Source organism: Lolium rigidum, chromosome 6 (genome assembly GCF_022539505.1).
Source record: "Lolium rigidum isolate FL_2022 chromosome 6, APGP_CSIRO_Lrig_0.1, whole genome shotgun sequence".
Lineage (NCBI taxonomy): Eukaryota > Viridiplantae > Streptophyta > Magnoliopsida > Poales > Poaceae > Lolium > Lolium rigidum.
In genome coordinates, this window is record NC_061513.1 from 134,016,376 (window position 1) to 134,038,271 (window position 21,896).

At 49.0% G+C, this 21,896-nt stretch overlaps 1 protein-coding gene across 3 annotated transcripts; it reads left to right on the plus strand.

Annotated features, from left to right (window-relative positions):
* The first annotated feature begins 548 nt into the window (after positions 1 to 548).
* On the plus strand, positions 549 to 21,863 carry LOC124658880 (LEAF RUST 10 DISEASE-RESISTANCE LOCUS RECEPTOR-LIKE PROTEIN KINASE-like 1.2). 3 transcript variants are annotated; one of them, XM_047196874.1, is made up of 5 exons: positions 549 to 1,298; positions 19,685 to 19,717; positions 20,166 to 20,450; positions 20,539 to 20,989; positions 21,108 to 21,863. In XM_047196874.1, the coding sequence occupies exons 1-5, from the start codon at positions 551 to 553 to the stop codon at positions 21,562 to 21,564; spliced, it is 1,974 nt and encodes a 657-aa protein (XP_047052830.1). In that variant the 5' UTR covers positions 549 to 550; the 3' UTR covers positions 21,565 to 21,863. The 3 variants fall into 3 exon arrangements, with proteins under 3 accessions (XP_047052830.1, XP_047052831.1, XP_047052832.1); XM_047196875.1 differs by lacking the exon at positions 549 to 1,298 and adding an exon at positions 11,425 to 12,205; XM_047196876.1 differs by lacking the exon at positions 549 to 1,298 and adding an exon at positions 15,013 to 15,866.
* Positions 21,864 to 21,896: the final 33 nt, after the last annotated feature.

Below are 21,896 nucleotides of genomic sequence, written 5' to 3' on the forward strand. Positions count from 1 at the left end.
CGGTGACACGCGTAACTTCTCAGTTTGGCAGTTAACAGTTGCCGTTTGCACACACCGACCGATTTGTTTTGGGAAAGCCCTCTGTGTTGCAAATATGCAACACAAGAGTCTAAAATTTGAGGCTGCCCCAAAAAAAATTGCATCACCAAATAAGTCTAGGACATCTTTTGGAGCACCGTTTTTTTTTTTGTACCGTAAGTTTAGTTTTTTAGTCACTTACCTAGCCTGATGGAGATGCTCTAATCTCCCTGCAAAATGCATTCTGGCCCGTGACCATTCCCCATCACTGGCGCGCGTTACGCTGGGTCGTCGTCCGCCATGAATAACAGCAACAAGCTGAGGCCTGGGGTTGGGTATGCTAGTCCCAATCGTCGTGCAATCGCGAGCTGCCGGGTGTGCTCAGCCGAGGACCAAAATTTCCACATTCACTCGAAGCTGTCGCGCTCAGGCCAACACCCTCACTTGACTCTCACGCACCACCATCTCGCCGACTTAATCGGCACTCCTCCCCCAGTCTCCCCCTCCACTTCCTCGTCCACACACGAACACGATGCCTCCCCTGTTCCTCCTCCCCGTTCTGCTGCTCCTCTTCGCCACGGCCCACGGCTACCCATCCATCTGCAGCAACAACGCCACCTGCGGCGACCTCACCATCGCCTACCCGTTCTGGCTCAACTCCTCTGCATCTTCCAGCTGCGGCTACTCCGGCCTCGGCCTCGCCTGCGAGGGCAACACCACTCTGATTCTCCTCGACCAATCCCACCACCGCTACAGAGTCTCGCATATCGACTACGACACACACACGGTGTCCCTGGTCGACAACGCAGAAGCCTTCAACACGACCAGCTGCCCGCTCCTCCACTTCAACCTCACCATCGACACCAGCTCCCCTCTTCATCTCACAAGCTCCGACTCCAACATCACCTTCTTCTACAACTGCACCAAGAACGCCTCCTGGCCCTCTGCCGTGGAGTTAATTGGCTGTCCAGATTATAGCAAGAGCTCGTACGTGTTCACCGGCGATGGCTACACCGGTGAGGCGTACGAGTACGGGTGTGAGGCGACGGTGGTGGCGCCGGTGCTGGATGTTCACAAGGAGAGTATGGGAGATGTGCCTCTGGACAGAAGATATGCTGATATGCTCATGGCTGGGTTCGAACTTAACTACAGCCCGCACTCGGGGCAGTGCGGCATCTGCGAGAGTTCCGGCGGATGGTGCGGCTACCAGCACAACCAGGCGAATGGATCGTTGGGATTCACCTGCTTCTGCAATGGCGGCCCGACCACGGACAAGTGCGGTACGTATGGCAATTACTTTTGGTTCCAGAACACGAACTCTTTATCTGTTGGCAATGTCGATATTGCGCTGTTTTTGTTTGGGCTTGATGCTCCCACGAGCAACTCCTGGGAGCAAATGCTAGAATGCATCGTATACAAAACAATAAGCTGACCTGAACCTATTCGCTCTTGTTTTACCGGCAAGCAGAACAACGTTCGGAAGTAGTAGTAGCAATTTACTAGCTGATTGATGGATTAAAGTCTTCTACTGTCCATAGACCATAGAAACCTGAGGCAGCAGGACCATCCAAACCATTTAGTAACGCACGGCAATCTAATCACGTCCTTCTTTTAAGAGCTTCCTGGCTAGGTCTTTCTCAGTACTGTCCACTAGAACAGCCAGAACTGTTTAGGCCACAAGTTCCAGCAGCGACGGAGAAGCAGTGTTAACGCACGTCTGGACAAATGTGTCTGAAGAGTCAAGATTGGGTTCGCGACTTCACGGTTGCCGGAGATAGGCTCTTCTTCACGGATCGACAACGATAGCTCAGTGCTGGTGACCGCCTTGCCTCCTACTCCGTGTTGTGTTGAACCGATCGACTGCCAGTTGCTTCTCACGTTATGTAGTTCTCAGAGCAAGTGCAGCTCAGACAGTCGGACTCCGGTGGACTAGTAGTAGCGTGGGACGGTGGGTCTCCCGTCTTCAGATCTTTCCCAAGTTTGGAATTTGGAAAGTTCAGGAGTGCACGGCACACAAGAAGATTTTGGTTTGGTTTTAGTTGGTACCGACCCCCACGCCACGAGGATTTCTTCCGTTCATACTCAATATCGCGTGCCCCGCCAGCGATTGATGCCGCGTGCCAGAACACTGGTACTGTACAATTGTACTTTAGGTAATGACTGCACATCAACAAACTACACAGACATCAGTGTCTCACTGTCTCATACCTAATGGCCTACTACAGTAGGAGTACGAGTTAGGTTTCAAGCAGCTATCAACGAAGTAATTGACGTTTGCAACTTCCGGCCTCCAAAATCACACAAACCTCTCGCTGAATCTGGATTTTCAGCCTTACGAGGTTGTCTGTCGAATCCATTCCCCGTTCGACTTTTGATTTCGACATGTCTGCACTGTTTCATTTTGCCGAAATTTCAAGGGTATTTTGCAAGCATCTCATGCACATTTCACTAACTATAAAAATCGGTTGTCACTGAAGTTCCACAAATTTACCCATGTTCTGAAAATGTTATAGCATAGTGTCAGAAACTCCTACGTAGTTGACAAACATGTGTAATTATTTTACAAAAGAGTGAGCCATATGTTTTTTTTTTCCGAAAAGTAGGATATTCCCCAACCAGTGCATCCATTGATGCACACATCTACAATTCTACATGATAGCCTCTTAACTTATGTGGAACAATATATATAGTATGATATATTTATGATAACCGCTAGCCCCTAAAATATGTCTCAAAGTGTGAAACTCTTGTGTTTCGATAAGAGGCGTGGACGATTGGGTTGTGTGCCGTCGATCTTATCATCTCTTAGATGCATGCATGAAGTAAACCAAAAGGGTACGCCATGAAGACCTCCCCTTCTATGTCTTGCGGTAATGATTCCTCTAAAATAACGACCTTTACCACAACGGTGCCGTCCATGGATCAAATTATCTCATGGATTGGATTTCACTTTTTCGATAATGGGTATTTTATTATTTAATCAAGCAATTACACCCACTCTGCATAACCAGGATGCACACATCCGTTTCAGAGTCGCAAAAATCTCAAAGTACAAAAATGACTAAGACGAATTACATATGAATCATGAGCAATTGTAGAACGCCTAAGATGATAATGCTGGCCCAATCCGTAGATTATGCTACCACCCATGTAGGAAAAAAGTATCCCTCGCCGTATCCTACAACCGTGTACAGACTTCCGTAAAGAGGTCTCGATTCTCCACTCTCTGCAGCGCAGACCACGAACGGAGAATAGCGGTGCATCTCTATGGTTCCCTTGTGTGTGCTCGGGATAGGTGAATTGTGTAAATGTTTCATTGTATTATTCTCCTTTGGTTTTTTTCTCTCTCTACAAGTGGAATAGAATAACTGGTTGAAGGGTAATGATCGAGTTACGAAGACACCGATAGGTTTAGGCCCATAGTTGGCTACTAGCTCTACATCATGCATGTTTTTCTTTATTATCTAAAGGAACAATACATGGATTTAGTAGCTAATCTTGATGGGGTATACCACCAGCTAGGTTGTGGAAGATATCTCCTTGTATTGGCTCCTTGCAAGATCAAGGTATGTGCGTCTTGCACATGTAATGCTTATAGGTCCTGGAGGGACCTTTGGGTTCTCTACATAGGCGTCTTATCTTGAGGGATAAGGCTTGGTATGTCCTCCAAGTTGGGATCAATGATCATAGATGACATCAACTTAAGGGTGACTCTCCCTAGCGGTTGAAACCCCGAATTATAGGGAAACTTGTCATTTCACTTTGGCTCCTTTCCCGGTACGTTAGGGTATGAGCCATCAAATATTCCTGTGATATCATATACATTAGTTACACACTACTCGCCATTAAAAGAGATGGGAAAATGTGAACCCCACCCTCACATGAGACACTACATAATAGGCATATAAGAGATACATAAGGAATCAAGAAAATAAATATATTGTATTATTCAAGATTCCAAATTTGTGGTAGAGAGTGTGAGTAACACCAACTTAATTACGACAATATCCTTTATTACCTCTATGTTGGAAGACGTATACCTTGAACACGGAGTTGCATATTTTCATTCCCGACACCAATTAAGTGTGAATCTCAAGAAAAAAAATGTTCGGCCCAAAATCTAGTATCGGATGGAAAAACTCAATTAGTACTTCGTGTTGGAATTGTAGTGCTACCACATCCAATTTGATAGTAAACCAATTATCTTGGTGAAATCACAAAAGCCCAATTGGCCCATTCATGCATGGAAAGAGCTAGTGACATGGTATACCATATCTGGTCCTAAGCATTGCTATCCCTGGTACAAAGCCCTTGAAGGAATAGAAAAAAGCCCATGAGGAAATCCAGAAAAATCCGAAGATATCACGTTAGGAAAGTTAACCCCATATCGGGTGAACCGACGTATACTGTAACTCGATCTCGAGGTGTACTCTGAGATCTAGCCCGCTATATAAGGGCTGGGAGAAGCCACCGAGGAGGGACATATTCAATCATATGAGACACCTTGTAAACCCTAGTTTCACATCATGCAATCTCAGTGATTTGCCCTCGATAATAATATTCGTCGGCTGCCTAGCTTGGATGACCGGTTTGTTGACCAGGAAACCCAAGTCTATCATCATGAGCATTGAAGAAGTTAACCCTTTGTTATTGGCGCCGTATGTGGGAAGCTTGGACGCTGGAGGCACGAACTCGATGACCTCTTCTTCAAGCAAAAAAATTGACTAGATCAGGGGATCAGGTGCGCTTTGAATCGACAATTTTTCGTCCGCACCCACCCACCCTTCTCCCAGCTTCTGGCGACTTTTGCCGAGCGGGAGGGATCCGACGATCGGGAGCTACATCAGAACGCAAGGAAGTTTTCGCCGGTTGGAACCGATTCGTTCGGAGTCAACGGCGGAAGCATCGGCATCATCAAGATCTTCATCAGCATCATCCATCAGATCCACGGGCGGTAAACGCTCAGACGAAATGGCAAGGAGCAACGTTAAATATGCGACAAGCTTGGGAGATCTCGTCGAGTTACTTGGTGAGGTATCTTTCAGATCGGTATCGACAACCAGCACCAACGCGTCGGATCGGGTGTCTCAGCACCCGAGGACCGAGAGCATCGACAACGCGGGCAGCGACACCGTAGATAGCGTAGATTCCGGAATCAGGAAAGCTTCTTCATATCCAACTTTTTGCGCTAATAAAAACTACTTAGCACGTCATCAGATGTGCATGGTGGAATTAAATCAGGCCGACTGAGAGTAGGAGGATCTATCCGATGAGGAAGAAGAAGATGAACACGGGAACCCGAAGTTTGATCCCGCTCGTCTCAATCTAGAAAGGCGATGCCGCACTCCAAGGGATCAGCGGCCACCAGCACGCTAACAGAACCAACAATGATGGTAGGGCCAACGTCAGCAACAGAGCCAATGGAGGTGCAATCGAGACTCCAGATGTTGATGCGGCGCGCATGCGTGGGAGACCTCTAGTAGAGCTCTCACGCGAAGCATGGGATAAGGCAAAATCTGCAATGTCGGGTTTCAGGATTGAGCTGAGGAACTACTTGTGCATTGTGTACGAGTTGTCTTTATTTTTACCACACATGTTTGGAAAATTTGAACAATTTTATCTATGTGAAGCTGAAAATGTTGTGAGGGTGAATCTGATTTGTTTGTGTCCTCGACTTCTTTATTATCGCTCGTGTTGCCTCTGTTGTCTATAAACAAATCGTTCCTCGCCCTAAAGGCGGACGTAGCATACGAGACTGCCTGCCACAAGAACATTGCATCGCCACCTCTGTCTTCCCCATCATATCTTTCAGCGTACACCGAAGGATGGAACAATATGTCTTTGAAGGCTTGCTCTCATAGATCTGTAAGGATGAGGGGCGATCGGGATTTTGGGGAGCGGTATAGCGTGACTACTGGCAACACCACGTGGTCCGATGACTTCTTTCCGTACGTCAACAACCTTCTCGGTGACATGAGTGATGACAACAACACAAATAGTTCTGCCCGCGCTGCACCGTATGTGTTTTCGTCCTCTCCGTTGAGATCTTGCTAGATTTTCTTATTTTAGCAATTGGATTATACTGCCAATTTTATCATGTTTAGATGCACTGTATTCATCTACTTTGCTAGTCTGCATCACTAGTTTAATTTATGTTATTATGATCATCGTTCACCTATTTTTCATTTGGATTAAATCACCATATTATTATTTTCATATATATTTTTTACATTTCATAGTTTCCTTGTATCAAAAAGGAAGTCTCTCCCTCCAACACATATTGTCATCTCTCTATTTTATCCACTTAATACTTAAAATGTTTTGTATCAAGACATTGAGAACATTTTATGGGATATATCATGCTTTTTCGAGATGAGGAGCCCCAACAGGCCCCCGATTTCAATAAAGAAACTCAAATGTCAGCCATACAACATCCAAACATGAACACCTTACCTCATAGTAGAACAACCTCTCCTAACTTCTGAAAATTGAAAACAAAACCAAACCAGAAACCATAATAAAGTACTTTTAAAAAGACCAACAGGAAAAACCAAGTTGTTCCTCGGCAACAGCCATCACCGATACAGTCGATAACCAAATCAAATACAGGATCTATGATCAACTCCAGATAGACTTTTCCAGGAGAAGAAATTTTAAGCTTCAGCAGGTTATTAGGCAATGATGGACATTGCGCATCTATCCTCCTTCTTACGAAATTGTAGCCATGTTCTTGCCCAAAAATCTCATGCGAAAGTTGTGCCTAGAGCTGCCATGTTTCCGGCATGGTGGGTACGGGGGACGGAAACGTGGGACGGGAATCGGAGGATGGAAAAAATAGAAAACCGTAGGGGTACACATCTCTAGATCAAATCTTATATGTCGGGGACGCGAACCGAATTATTTCGGCGGTAATGTGGTACGGGAAATTCTAATTCCCATTAGATCTTTCTATCAGATTTTTTCCTAGCAGCTTGTAGCTTTTCCTTCGACTTCTCTATGGCCGTGCTCCAAAAAACCATGCAATGGGAGTACTTATATAGGATGGAAGAAGAAATCGAAGGAATCCTGAGATTCCTGTGGCCTCTATTGATGAAGAATTAAAAATGGGGAAGAGAAATGAGGAGTGGAATGGCTGAGGAAAAGATACACTGGAATAATAATTTGAAATCTACAAAAAATGACAAATGTGTGGATCTGAGAATAGTGAATAGTGCACATTTCAGAAACTACAAAACTTGTCGGATTTTATTATTTTTGTGTAGCCTACAATATAAAAAAATTGATATTGAGATTTCGCATGTTTATAGATTTCATCATTGTCTACATCAGCCTCCGTTTGTTCATATTTTTAAAAAATAAAAAACTATGATTTCTGAAATTTTAAAAATAAAGAGATACATGTAACTCAGCCTCCGTTTACAGTTTTCACATACTATAATAAGTGAACTTGTAAGTACTGATCGGCATCCTAGGATGCAATTAATGCGACTTATGCACGCGTTTTCAGTTCATGAGCTACGTATCGGCATGGAAGTCAAGTCAATCGACTAAACTAAAAACCTTGGCGTCACGTACCAGGCAGCAGCCCACGCAAGATTCATTTTGCCTCGCACAAGCTGCCAGGACGCAGAGACCAACTTGCTGCGGTCTTCCGTTCAGCTCACCCAGAGTAGGCGTGTTCCCCACCTCCGTCACACCAACCAACAGAGTTTCCACCAGACCCAGTCGAGCCCGCGACTTAAATACGGCGGCGCTCGGCCAAACCAGCGGCAAACCAGCGGCGTGTAGGACTAAAGAAAAAAAGCAGCCAAATCCGTCTTCCTCCTCTCGCCAGTCGCCATGGCTCACCCACTCTGCTTGCTCGTCTTCGTCTTCCTCGTCGTCCATGTCTCCCCTCTTCCGCTCAGCACCTACGACGATTCCATGTGCTCGGAATCGTTCAGGTGCGGCGCCGTTGACATCGCCTATCCTTTCTTTCTGTCAAACGCGACACAAGTAACCCCAGACTACACATCCAACTACTCTTGCGGCTACACCGACCTGAAGATCTTCTGCGAAGGCGAGGGGGACGCCATGGCCCCTATCCTTCATCTCCATGGAGATACCTACACCATCCTGAACATCTCCTACGGCGATCACCACATCATGCTCGGGGACAACGACGTGCTCGGCGGCACCATCTGCCCCAGAGTCAGCCACAACGTGTCACTCGGCCAAGCGTGGCTGGGCTACACCGACTCCTTCAGCAGTCTAGCCTTCTTCTTCGACTGTTACAAGCCAGGCGATGAGCTGCCTCCTGATTTACAAGATCACGAGATAGACTGCAAAGGGTTCAGCTCTGATGGTGCTTCCTTCGTGTTCATCGTTGGCTCTGAGGAACGCAACGTTTCTCAATATTACGACCTGGCTGGCCACTGCAGACAGAATTTCGCGGTGCCGGTATATAAAGATCCTCTACTGGAAAGTGGTCAGCTCATGTTGCCGACGACATACGGTGTCGTGCTTAAGCGGGGGTTCGAGCTGGAATGGAACCCGGGCACAGAGCAAGTATGCAACCTGTGCGAGCAGTCTCTCGGACGGTGCGCCTACAGCGAGAGCAAGCAATTCCTCGGTTGCTTGTGCTCCGGTGGGAAGGTGGGCCTTCACGATTGCAACGGCAGCGGCGCCACCCCTGCTTCTGCATACCCCCCATCAAGTAAGCTCTTGAATCTTGACAACTGATTCATCAATTTTATTCCCCCTCAAAAACAACTGTATGATAGTATCTCTCGCTTGCCAATAGCCATTTCGCCGGACGATAAACCCAGTTTATGTGAATCCATGTTTGGCATGCACTGACGATCCGTAGAAATTTGACATGCCGGTCTGGCGCTCCGTCGTCTAGTTCCTCGGTGATTTGCAGCTCGTAGCTTCATTGCCCCTCTCCCGTGTGCGCGCGCGTTTATGCTGCTGCTTGACCGTCGCAAACGTCAGACTGGTGTAGTCTGAAAACCAGCGGCGCTTGCCTGAAAACCCCAATAGCGCGTGGATAGGCAGAAGCAGAAATATTCGTTCCTGCTTTCGTCAGTCGACAAGGATGGTTCTTGACCTTTTCTCCGCCCCAGGTTTCTGTTTTGCATTAAATCAGACCTTCTTCCTTTTAGACATAAGGTTATATGTTCAGTTTTAAATTAATAAATCCCCAGAGAACAAACTCCGGTTTTCCCCCCTAACTTTTTTACTTTGCTCATATTTCCTCCTAAAGTTTACTTGGCTCACTAAACCTCTCTAAACTATCACTAATGGTCCATTTTACCCCCTAACCTGGAATTTTGACCAAACATTTTAAACCGAGTAGGGGCCAAAACGGACTTTGTTCATCCTAGAAAGGCTCGAAGGGTATAAGGTGCTGACCAAAAAAGCTTACAAGAACGCATATATGAACCACATAGTATAAGAAAATGAAGCACCGATTACCACCGACAACGCCTTCCATGAAACTTGGGACCGGTCGCTGATGAAGAAGATGCGAAGAGAATGGGAGCCTGAAGAAGTACTCACGGAAGAAAAGTATGGAACACTTCCCCTTGCGCCTAGGCTCGAGGGCACCGACCTCGCCGGAGAACAGCTACACATGACGAATGGCAAGCACCCCATAATATACACATTGGATATTTTGGACCATAGCACCGCCACCACCTCACATGCGTCAACACCACCGCCCAACTACCCTTTGTGACCAACTCACCCGTAGAACCAGCATTCCCAAGCCGTGCCCCCGAGAGGGAACACGGACCGCGCGTGACCACACATCTGCCAAGATCAACGCGATTATACCTAAATCTACGCGGCCGCTAACCTATTTACCAAAAATTGGCCCCATGATACCTCACCAGGGCCTATGGGCACGGCGGTGGACTTGACGCGACGACGGTGGCCTCCTACCCGAGCTCGATGCGCTCGATCTTGACGCGGCGGAGATCTTCACGCGGCGGACCGCTGCCTCGCACTTAAACTCCTCGTACGCGCGGACCTGGTAGACGACCCAGGTCGCGTCTTCCACCTCGTGTTTCTTCGCCTCCACCGCATCCCGTGCCGAGACACGGCGGAGCTCCTCGAGGGCCGCCGAAAGCCACCCCGTTGAAAAACTTCGCCGGAGGCGCATGCTCCTCTTTGACCACCCAATCCTCCTCGGAGGGAGAGGGGGAGCAACAATGGTGCAAGGAGGAAGACCACCCTGCCTCCCTAGCGTACGCGGCGAGCGACGGCGGCGGAGTCAAGTCGTAGTTGGTCCACTTCTCGATAGTGCGCTTCTTAGAGCCCTTAGAGCGGACCCATGTGACGTGCTCCTCAGTGGAGCGGGCGCGAGAGCTTCCACCGAGACGTGGCGAGGTGCGGTCGGATCCAATTCGCACGCCCCCCTTCCCCTGCGGGAACTGCCGCTGCGAAACATGGTTGTGCACTGGTGGGCGTGGCAAGGCGGTTTACGCGGGGTAATTCCTCACCGGAGGTACGGTGGCCACCGAGCGGTCGATGCGGTGGAGTGGAAATAGGGTTTCAACCCGTTTCCACCGCACCGGTCTTTATATTTAGCACTCGAGCGATGGAGTTCACGTTTCCCTGTTAATCGTTTCCAGGCAAGGGATACGAGCACTGATCTGCGGCCGAAACCGAGCCAAAACTGTAAACCCGCTGGACTTTAACAGTTTTGGCATGGTTCTGCTAAAGATGCTCTAAATCCCCAAAGAGGAGTCCTACATCAGATCCATGGGTGGCCTCCCTTCTGGAGGACGGTGGAGCGGGGAGAGCAGCACCTCTGAGCCCAGAGGTTTAACCAGGCGTCGTCGCTCACTTCGGTGACAAGAAGGGTGCACCCCCACCGGAAAAACAGACGCCGCGTGGAGGAGACATCTCTGTCGCTGTCCTTGACGGATTCGCGGGCTTGCCCAACGTCCATCTCAGGCAGCGACAGGGGAAAGGGGTAGGGCATCGGCGCTAGGTTTTGGACACTGCCCGAGTCGCCCGGAGGAATCACACCTTATCATGAGTGAGGTCATGTCATCATCATTAAACGTTTCAAAGCGTATAGTTGATCCTTAGTAATTTTTAAATAAGAACTTTCCGGTTTGAAAAAAGAAATTCGGCAACTAGCACTGTAGAAGCCTTTTTCTAAGCCGGCAATAAAAAACCACGCGTCTCACGGGAAGTACTAATGACAGCCGACTTGCGTGTACATGTGTGCGACTATCAACTGGTCAATGGTCAAGCGAGAGGCGGCTTCCCATCACCTCGGATACTATCAGGCCCTGGCGACATATAAACGGACGCGAGCTAGCTGAAGGCAAGGAACAAAGAAACTTCACCTGGATTCATTAGCCAACGGCCATGCCTTTCTTCATACTCAACCGGCTGCCGCTGCTTCTCCTTCTCTCGGTTGCCGCCTTCCATGGCGATGCATCCGGCGCTACCTACGACTCCTCCATGTGCCTGTCTGAACCATTCACCTGCGGAGCCGTGAGCTTCAGCTACCCCTTCTATCGCTCTAGCGACAGAAAAGATGTCGACGGCAACGAGAATTCCTACTGCGGCTATCCGGGCATGGGGATCGTCTGCGACAACGACAAGCCCATCTTGCAGCTCGACGGCGTAGACAACTACGCAGTTAAGAGCGTCGAAGGTAGCAGGGCAAACGTCTCTTTTGCCGATCCGGAGGCCGTCGGAAGCTGCCCAAGAGTCGAGCACAACGTGACCTTCGCACAGGGCTCATGGCTGGATATCCCTGCCAGCACGGTCGATAACCTCTTCCTCTTTCTGGACTGCTTCTTCAGGACTGGCCTCGTCCGACCAAGTCCCCTCTACGAGATCACCTGCCCAGATATGGTCACCGGTATTCCTGGACCGTCGTTCGTGTTTCCTAATAATTCAGTGCCCGCCGGAAACTGGTCGCAAGCCTGCCGCCTGGTCCTACAAGTTCCTGTGCTCAAATATGACCCGGCCGAGGTAAATAATGATACATGGAGAAACACTGGATACAGCGAGGTCTTTCGCCAGGGCTTCGAGGTGTCATGGGACAACAGATCCGCCGCGTGTAAGGAGTGCGAGGAATCCAATGGACGGTGCGGGTACAAGCAATCAGGAGATTTCTTGGGTTGCTTGTGCGCCGACCGCCAAATCGACGATAGGAACTGCACTACGCACAATTCGACTGGTAAGCACTTCTCAACCAGGGACCCAATTTACTCAATAGCAAGAGAATCGATATTTTTTGTTAGACATAGGAGCAGATGTTCAAGAACTAACCCATACAGAAGTCTCCATCTAGATTTATTTATTTTGAAACGGATGTCTCCATCTAGATAGACTTAAACTCCTGAAAATTGTTGGCCATTCTGCATCTCGCGCCCTACATTCCTTTCATTTCCTTTCCATGCCTCGGACTCGGAGTATCTGCTGCTCGCTGTGGATTTGCATCTTCTCTGGTTTGTGTAATTTCCCACCAACCAAAGGCGCAAGTGCAAAGCCTGAAAACATTTCTGATCGCTGTAAACCAAGCCTATCAGATAATTCAGATCCTGCAGAATTCTGAATTTTCTTCTGGCTTGAGTGCAACTCCTCTGACTTGAATAGTATAGCAGTTCAGGTTTAGTTGTTAAATCGAAACCCAGCTCAGACTAGTCGATCCAGACTTCCTGGGCAAGACCGATCTTGCCCCGATCTGGACCCGATTGATTCAGTAAAACGCTTTTACTAGTGAGATACGATTGCGAGGATATTTTCCGCAGCTGTCGTCACTCGTCAGAAAGGGTGGGACGCCATCTTTTAACAACTCTACATACATTTGAGTCCTTTTCTATGTTTCAAGGTGTGGTGATTTTTCAAAAGCATATTATTTACATTTTCAGTAATAAGCATTTTATTCTTGATGGTTTATGCCGCCCAAGAATACCGCCTGATCTTAAGTGGCCTAAGTAGACGAACCCACCAAAGCCGGATGCGCCGCCACCTGCCTGCATTTGCTTACTCCCCGCCAGCGGCCAACGGCAACACCATCCCGTCGCAAACGTGGTAGTCTGAATATCAGCGGCGCTTGCCTGTGGGGATACGCAGAAGCAGAAATGCGTTCCTGATTTCGTCAGTCGACAAGGATAGCTCCTGACCATTTGCACGGCCTTTACTCCTGTTTTGCATCCAATGGCACCTTCCCTGGTGTGAGGTTCGTCATCACCAGTCATCAGGCGGCCCGCTGCATGCGACCGAGTAGATTTTGTGCAGTGTTTTCAATGTGAAACAGCTTATAGCTGCTGTGTTTGGTATGTTCGTTTCCATATTTTGCCCTTTGCCGGTAGGTTCCCAGAAGAGAGTTGGCCGAGTCCTTATTAATCCTACAGCTGGGATCCAGTACTCAAACTATATATAACATATGGTTTGAAACTTTGCATGTCACGGAAAAATTACAACAAAATGCGGGAAAATAGTTCATTTTTGTGTATTTTAAAAGTTTCAAATATTTTAATTCCTAAAAATATCTTTAAACATATATACGATGAAACAGAAGAGTTTCATGTTCAGTGTTTCATGTTCCAAAATTCCTAAAAATTCCAAAATTATTTCCCACATTCTATCTCAAATATTTCAATGAACAGAAGAGTTTCATGTTCAGTGTTTATATGGTGTGAGATATATAAAAAAAGAGAAGATTTTTAGAGGGAAAGGGGCTAGTGCGATCTTTTTATTGATAAATTCCACTGATAATCATCAACAACAGTATAGAGAGGTCTTAAAATAACAAATTTACAAATAGGTCACCAAAGGCGCGAGCCGAAGGCGTCGCCGTTCTCGCCCCTCCATCACCAAAGCGAGGCAAAGCTTGTCGTAGTAGAGCTGTTGTAGTAGACACACGGGAACTCGTCGTGCTAAGGCTTGAAAGGACTAACACACCAGAGCAACAACCATCACCAATGGTTACAACCTAGATTGGAAAAGACTGACCTGAACCACACCAGCGAACACGAAAACAAACCGGATCCTAGGAGATCCATCGGACACACGACTCCACGTGTCCTCTACGAGCGCTATATGCACCAGCAGAGCGAGGATAGAGCGGGGAAGGTCTTATTATAACTTCAGGATTTAGCCGTTGCCTCACCACCCTGAAGAAGACACTAAAAGCAAACTAAACGAAGAACGTATACCTTCTCGCCGGTGAGAGACCGCATTCTGCCACGCCTCCAAGGCCTCAAGACTACCGGAGACGGAGCGGACATACAACGTTGCCAGCGAGAGGAACAAAACCCTAGATGGGTTCTAGATGCGCCTCACGATCACCTCTTATATCTTGTTCTACCCCGTACCGGTTCAGTTGACATGCTTAGGGGTAGTGCGATCTCGATACACCCTATATATAAATAGATAGGGGTGTGCACGTGCCTGCTCAGAAAATCCTCTCTCAGTTAAAAATCTTTGTCGATTTGCAACTTGATTTGCAATAGAAAAATCCTCATTGCAACCCACTTTGCTGAAAATCTTGCAATTTCATTTACAACTGAAAAAGAATATCAGTTACAACTCACGATGCAAACGAGTCGTGACGTAAATCTGTGGGTTTTGGACTTGACTAAACGCTAAGTTAACAATTCCGAGATAATAAAGCTTAGCAATCCCGAAATAAAAAAGAAACTTCTTCTGGAAGAAAATATCTTCTTTTCTTGCGAATTTGTGGAAGAAAATATCAGCAACGAGAAGCCTTTTCTTCCACGCGCCTTGGCCAACAGAAAACCACGCGAAGTCTCCGCGGAACAGCGACGGGTGTAGTACTAGCAGCCGACTTGCGTGGCACGCCAGCGTATGCGCCACACACGATCGACCAGTCAAAGTTTAGCCAGAGGGGCCTTCCCGTTCCCGGCATGTCCCTCTCATCGGCCTGCCAGTCTCCGCGGATACTCGCGAGGCCTTGGCGACATATAAACGGGGGCGAGCGGCAGCAAGCAACTGTGAAACTTCTCCTGAATTCATTAGTCAAAAGCTAGCCATGCCTCTCCTGATATGCAACCGGCTGCTTCTGCTGGTCCTCCTCCTCTCCGTTGCCGCCTCCCATGGCGATTCATCCGGTGCTACCTACAACTCCTCCATGTGCTTGAATCAAACTTACACATGCGGAGAACTTAGTATTAGCTACCCGTTCTATCTCTCCAGCGAGACTGAAGAGCTCAACGGCTACGACAACTCCTACTGCGGCTACCCTGGCCTGGGGATCGTCTGCGACGACGACAAGCCCATCCTGCAACTCAACGGCACAACAGCGAACTACACGGTTAAGAGCATCAGCGGTGCGAGCGCAAACGTCTCGCTAGCCGATCCGGACGTCGTCGACCGCAGTTGCCCAAGAGTCGAGCACAACGTGACCTTGGCACCGGGCGCATGGCTGGACTTCCCTGACAACACGGTCGATTACCTCGTCTTCTTCCTCAGCTGCTACTTCCAGCTTGGTCTCGTCAAACCGCCTACCCTCGACCCGATCACCTGCTCAGAATTCGGTGTTCCTGGAGTCTCGTTCGTGCTTCTCAATACTTCGGTGCCTCCCGGGAACTGGTCGCAGGCGTGCCGCCAGGTCATACAAGTTCCTGTGCTCAAACTCAAATATGAACAGGCCGACCCAAATGATCCTGCATGGGGAAACACTGGATACGGCGAGGTCCTTCGCGAGGGCTTCCAGGTCTCGTGGGACGACAAGAGACCGCCCCTGTGTACGCAGTGCGAGCAATCCAATGGACGGTGTGCCTACAACCAAACAGGAGAATTCCTCGGTTGCTTGTGCACCAACGGCCAAATCGACGATAAGAACTGCACTGCCACCACGTACAATTCAACTGGTAAGCACTTCTCAAAGCACCCATTTTTCTAAATAGCAAGTGAGTCGAATTTCTTGTGAGACATTTGAGCAGATGTTGAAGAACTAAACCCATACAAAAGTCTCCATCTAGATAGACTTAAACCGAACCGTTTTGAGTCCTTGTTCTGCTTTAGTTTCTGAAATTGCTGGGCAGTTTGCATCTTCCACCCTCGGTTGCCTTTCCATGCCTCGGACTCGGAGTGCCTGCCGCTAGTTATGGCCTTGAATCTCCCACCAACAGAGGTGCTAGTGCGAAGCCTGAACGTTTCCGATGACTGTAAACGAAAGCCTGTCAGGTCTCGCACAACTCAGAATATTCAGTTCGCCTTGTTTCTTTAGGCGCGTGCAACGCCTGTAACTTGAATATATTAGTTCATGGTTTATTTGTTTATTAATTGAAACTCGGGCTACACAGTCCAGACTTTCTGGGGAGGTTCCGATCTCGCCCCGATTTGGACGCGATTGTTTTCCTTCAAGCAAACGTTTTTATTAGCTAGATGTGATTGTGCGGATATTTTCCGCAGCTGTAAAGAGTGGGACGTCATCTTTGACCACTCTACATAGATGTCATTTGAGCTGTAAAGAGTTGTCTGTTTTAGCTGGGACTTCTTTTGAATCATTTGAAACTTTTTGAAATCATTTGAGCAACGGGAGTTGATCCCCGTGTTGGTTCATTATATTTCCTTTTTGTGTGTGAGAAGGGAAATAAAAGATTGGGCCGGGACGAGTTGGGCCGTCCAACCTTTAGCCATTTTTTATTTGAAAAAAGGTTGTATAGAATCATTGCAATCTTCTAGAGAAAATAAAATGTCCAAATTATATCATACATATAGACCCACGAGTTTTTTTTTTTTTTTTTTGCTTTGACACCAACCGAGAAGAAACCACTCTCGAGAGTCGAGTCGCGATGGGTCCACCCACCCAAGGACATGGGAGAAGACTAGAGAGGCGCAACGTACGGAGCGACCTTCATTAGCTGCGGCAAGGTGGCACGTCGCAACTGCCACAGGCGTCCTATCAACAGCGATGGATGCACCGTACGTCCTGCACTGCCCACCCAACCGGCCAACCCCTCGCCGAAACCCCGCCGGGGTACGCTCGACGGACGGCCTATAAACCGGGAGGCAGGCACCATCCGCACCAACTGCGCACAATCCGGCCTCGAGCCCGCCAGCCAGACAGCCAGACAAGAAACCAGCCAGCCATGTCTCCCCTCTCCCGCCACCGCCACGGACACGTCCTGGCGCTGCTCGTCGTCCTCCTCGCCGCCGGCTCCGATGGCGATCCAGCCACTGACACCTTCAGCTGCCAGCCGGAGCCTTCCACCTGCGGCAACCTGACCGTCCGGTACCCGTTCCATCTCTACAGCGGAACGGATAAAGCGCCGACCTGCGGCTACCCCGGCCTGGACATCCGCTGCGACGACGACGACGACGACGCCAAGCCCATCCTCCGTCTCGGCGACGACGACTACGCGGTCTCGGACATCAACTACGCCACACTCACCATCTCCCTCGCCGACGCCGACGTCGTCGGCGACAGCAGCAGCTGCCCCACGGTCCGCCATAACGTCACCGTCCCGAGCCCCTTCCACCTACCCACCTCCGCGCTCGCCTACCTCCTCTTCTTCACCGGCTGCAGCTTCGGCCCGGACGCCGCGGAATCCGAGCCGAAGCCACCGCGCAAGCCGCCGGGCATCAAGCCGATCACCTGCGGGAGCACAGCCGATTCCTTCGTGCTGCCGGAGCCCGAGGTCCGTCCCAAGGAGTGGTGGCGCGCGTGCCAGTCGGTGTACAGCGCGCCCGTGCTCAGAGACGCGCTGCGGGCGGACGCGCAGAGCGCGGCGTGGAGGCGCGGCGGGTACGCGGAGGCGCTCCGTGCCGGGTTCCAGGTCGGCTGGGACCCGGTCGGCAGCTCCGGCCCGTGCGGCCGGTGCGAGAAGTCCGGCGGAAAGTGCGGCTACAACGGCACCGGCGGGTTCCTGGGCTGCGTCTGCGCCGATGGCACCCTGGCGGTCGGCGACGACGGATGCGGCAAGATGTCTGACTCAGCCGCAACACTGTCCGGTAAGCCGTTCTGATCGAACTGTCGCCGTACTTCCGGTCCACCATCGATGGTTCATTGGCAACTCGATGTCCGGACACTCTGGGTCGCTTGCTTCGCGTGGCGATCACTTTGCACGCCAACTCAAGTCATCGGCTCAGCGCCATAGCTTCATCCACGGTCATAATCTGACGCTGACAGATGCACGCCGGGCCAACTCCAGAATTATCAGCGTATGTATTTTCAAAAAAAAAAAGGAGAAATATCGGCGTGTGAAACGATTCAAAGCTTAAATCACGTCAGTACGATTCGTCTCATCTGACAAAGATTGTGGAGCAACCCCATCTGACAAATTAAGATGCATCTGATTTTCCTCCCAATGGCCCCATCGCCATTGAGTTGAGAATTGAAAGGGGTTTTAGTGTTTCTGGAACCCAGCAGACCAGGTTCTAGGCCACATCGATCACGTCGGCTTCAGTACGACCAGGCGGAGAGGAAACTTAAGCAACACAGTAATTGCACTGCACAGCGACGCACCTCCTCCATTCCATGGACTGGTTCGGAATTCAGAAACCATTAATTAGGACGGGTCGATCGACTAGTCTCTGATCCATCAGCTACTGCAGCTTCCTGGGAGTTAGTAGGTGTCAGCACTCAGCAGCAAAAGCTGATGTGCACTAGGCCTTGCCCTGTTTATTTCATGGGTCGACATCTTTTCACATCGCATTAGGTTCATAGGCCAGACGCAGCAACTTGAGATCTGGTTTCAACTCCGAAATATATATGTGCAATCTTCTATTGTATGACTGCAAAAGCACTGATTTGAACCAATTAACCTCTGATTTGAACCACTTGGGGGTGTACGTTATTCAGCTTTTTTACCTTTTAACCTAACCTAGACAAGTTCAGATAGTGTGAGTTGGTGGCTCAAATTCTGCTCCCTCGTTTTTAGGGAATATAAATTGATCTATAATTGCTGAAACATTGCAGTTCATTGTTAAACACAGATTCTAAGCCTTTTTAGACCACTGGTCTTTGATTTTGAATGTTTTTCCAAAAGCTCTGATGTCAGGGTAATGTTTTTTCTTTCCATTATTTTAACTTTTTTCTTAGCATATGTGTTCAGTGTTCTTTCCTGCCTTTATGACTTCTTCAGCTTTCTTTCCTGATGCCGATGCCCTACTTATATATAGGTGTTCGTCATGTTTCTCTACAAAAGTATATCTGTCATGTCAAGTCTATATGTTTTTTTGCGGGTAATCATGTCTACATGTTAACTTCAACTTAAAGGGCTAAACCCATCGCAAAAATATAAACATGTACACTTTGCTACAACTTTATATAAGTTGTACTATTTTCCTCTTACATGTCATCATGCCCCCTTTCTTCACACAAAATGATGATTCATCAACAAAACCTAGGAAAAGGACCAATGCAAAGATTCCGCGTCTGCTCCACTGTAGGTACAAGATTTGGACATTTAAAGTTCAGGTCATTGTTCATCGAAAAGATATATCCAACCGAGTATGTGACAGCTTTATTAGGAACAAACATCACCTTGGCAAAGTTCCCCATGTTGCTTCTTTGTATCACACATAGAGGCAGCAGATGCAAAATCTTCTCTTAGACTACTTAGGTTCCAATAAACGATCCGAATTAATTGCAAAAAATAACAAACTAGATGTTTGAGTATCCTAGTAAATCTTCACAAACTTTGTTCCTGACTTGTTTGTGTGCTTGTTAATTGATATGCAGGATCAAAGGGCAAGGGGAAAGCAGCTATAGGAGGTAATGTGTCACTTATATACCAACCAATACTCATGCAGTTAATTTCTTGCTTTGCTAATGTTCGGTTGCCGAACAAGATGCATGGGTTTAGGGCTTTTCTATCAGCTCTGGTTGACCAGCGATGCAGTATCTTATGTGAAATATGAACTCGGTGCACTCCCTGCTTACACTTCGATTTTAATTGCGTTCTTGATCAAGCTACTACTCCAATGTACTGATAAAATTTCTATTTTCTCCACTTCACTTTATCCACCTCTTCAATGGTACACTAGACCGAACATTTATACTAGTCAAAGAATTTTTGGGAGATTAAACATTAAAAAAACGCACACAGATAATGGTGATTGCCATGTCAGTTTGCAACCTGCAGTTAACCTACCTGTGCATTTCTCTAGGTTGTGCAGCTATGCAGGCCGTTAACATGCTTGATCTTCGTCTGCTATTTCAGGTGTGGTGGCAGGTGCCGCTGGCCTCTTCCTTGTCGCTGCCGCGATAGCCTTCTTCCTCATTCGCAGGAGGAAGCAGAGGAAGGTGGTGAACTCGTCGTCAAAGCTCCTCAAGTACAGCGGCTCTGGCGGGACCCCGACGCGTTCCAGGGACGGCTTTGACCTGGAGTCTGGCAGCGTCCAGGGCATGGGCAGCCGGTTCAGCTACGAGGAGCTCGAGGAGGCCACCGACTCCTTCAACGAAAACAGGGAGCTCGGTGACGGCGGCTTCGGCACCGTATACAAAGGTATACATGACACGCTCTGAAGCCAGTGTCTGCAACAATCTAAGCTGCGCTAATGGCGAACTCATGGGGTTACTCTCGATGGATCCAGGATATCTGGAGGACGGGCGAGTGGTGGCGGTGAAGAAGCTGTACAACAACAGCTACCGGCGGGTGGAGCAGTTCGTGAACGAGGCGGCCATCCTGGCGCGGCTGCGGCACCCGAACCTGGTCATGTTCTACGGCTGCACCTCCAAGGAGAGCCGCGACCTCCTCCTCGTCTACGAGTTCGTCCAGAACGGTACAGTTGCCGACCACCTGCACGGCCACCGCGCGGCAGAGCGCGCCCTCCCGTGGCCGCTCCGCCTCAACATCGCCATCGAGTCCGCCGCCGCGCTCACCTACCTCCACGCCATCGAGCCGCCCATCATCCACCGCGACGTCAAGACCAACAACATCCTCCTCGACGGAGACTTCCATGTCAAGGTCGCCGACTTCGGCCTCTCCCGCCTCTTCCCGCTCGATGTCACGCACGTTTCCACGGCTCCCCAAGGCACCCCAGGGTATGCTACTCATCCTGTGGATTAAGCAAGTATATATACAGGAGAAGAGACAAGGTAGAAAGCTTCTCACGGTTTTGGCATGTAACATCAATTCCTTGTGTGTTTTTGTGCATGCCAGGTATGTGGATCCAGAGTACCACCAGTGCTACCAGCTCACCGACAAGAGCGACGTCTACAGCTTCGGGGTCGTCCTGGTGGAGCTCATCTCGTCCAAGCCCGCCGTCGACATCACCAGGCAGCGCAACGAGATCAACCTGGCCGGCATGGCCATCAACCGTATCCAGAAGTGCCAGCTCGAGGAGCTGGTGGACCTCCAGCTCGGCTACGAGTCCGACCCGGCGACGAAGAAGATGATGACCATGGTGGCCGAGCTGGCCTTCCGCTGCCTGCAGCAGAACGGCGAGATGCGCCCGCCGATCAAGGAGGTGCACGAAGTGCTCAGGGCCATAAAGGACGGGAGCGTGGCGGAGAACGGCGGAGTAGGCAAAGACAAGGACCTTGTCCCGCCATTCTCGCCTAACACCGTGCACGCTCCATGGGACAGCAGGAGCACCACTCCTAACACTAGCCAATAGATTTAGATCAGGTGTTCGCAGCCGAGTTCTATTCATGTTCATGTAGTATGCTTACTACCGAGAGTTTATTGCCGTGTTTGCACGACCCAACATTTTTTCCCCTCCTGGTGATGTAAATATGTGTTTGTTGGCTACCAGAGCAGAGGCATTGTATTGCACATATATAAGAGTGTTGTGGTGAGCTGGCTATGTTAGTTAGATGCTATGATTACATGCATAGGTTCTACTATATTTGATTTGGGATCAGTCTAATACTGCATTTGCCTATTTTGCATTTCTAGCAGTTAAGATTCCAATTATATTAGACACAAAAGTGTAGAACCAGACAACCA

Excerpts from the sequence above, each read along its gene's own strand:
- LOC124658880 (XM_047196876.1), top strand. The coding sequence starts at position 15,026 with ATGCCTCTCCTGATATGCAACCGGCTGCTTCTGCTGGTCCTCCTCCTC. Across the intron at positions 19,718-20,165 it reads GGGGAAAGCAGCTATAGGAG|GTGTGGTGGCAGGTGCCGCT; the intron begins GTAATGTGTCAC and ends CTGCTATTTCAG. Across the intron at positions 20,990-21,107 it reads GCTCCCCAAGGCACCCCAGG|GTATGTGGATCCAGAGTACC; the intron begins GTATGCTACTCA and ends TGTGCATGCCAG.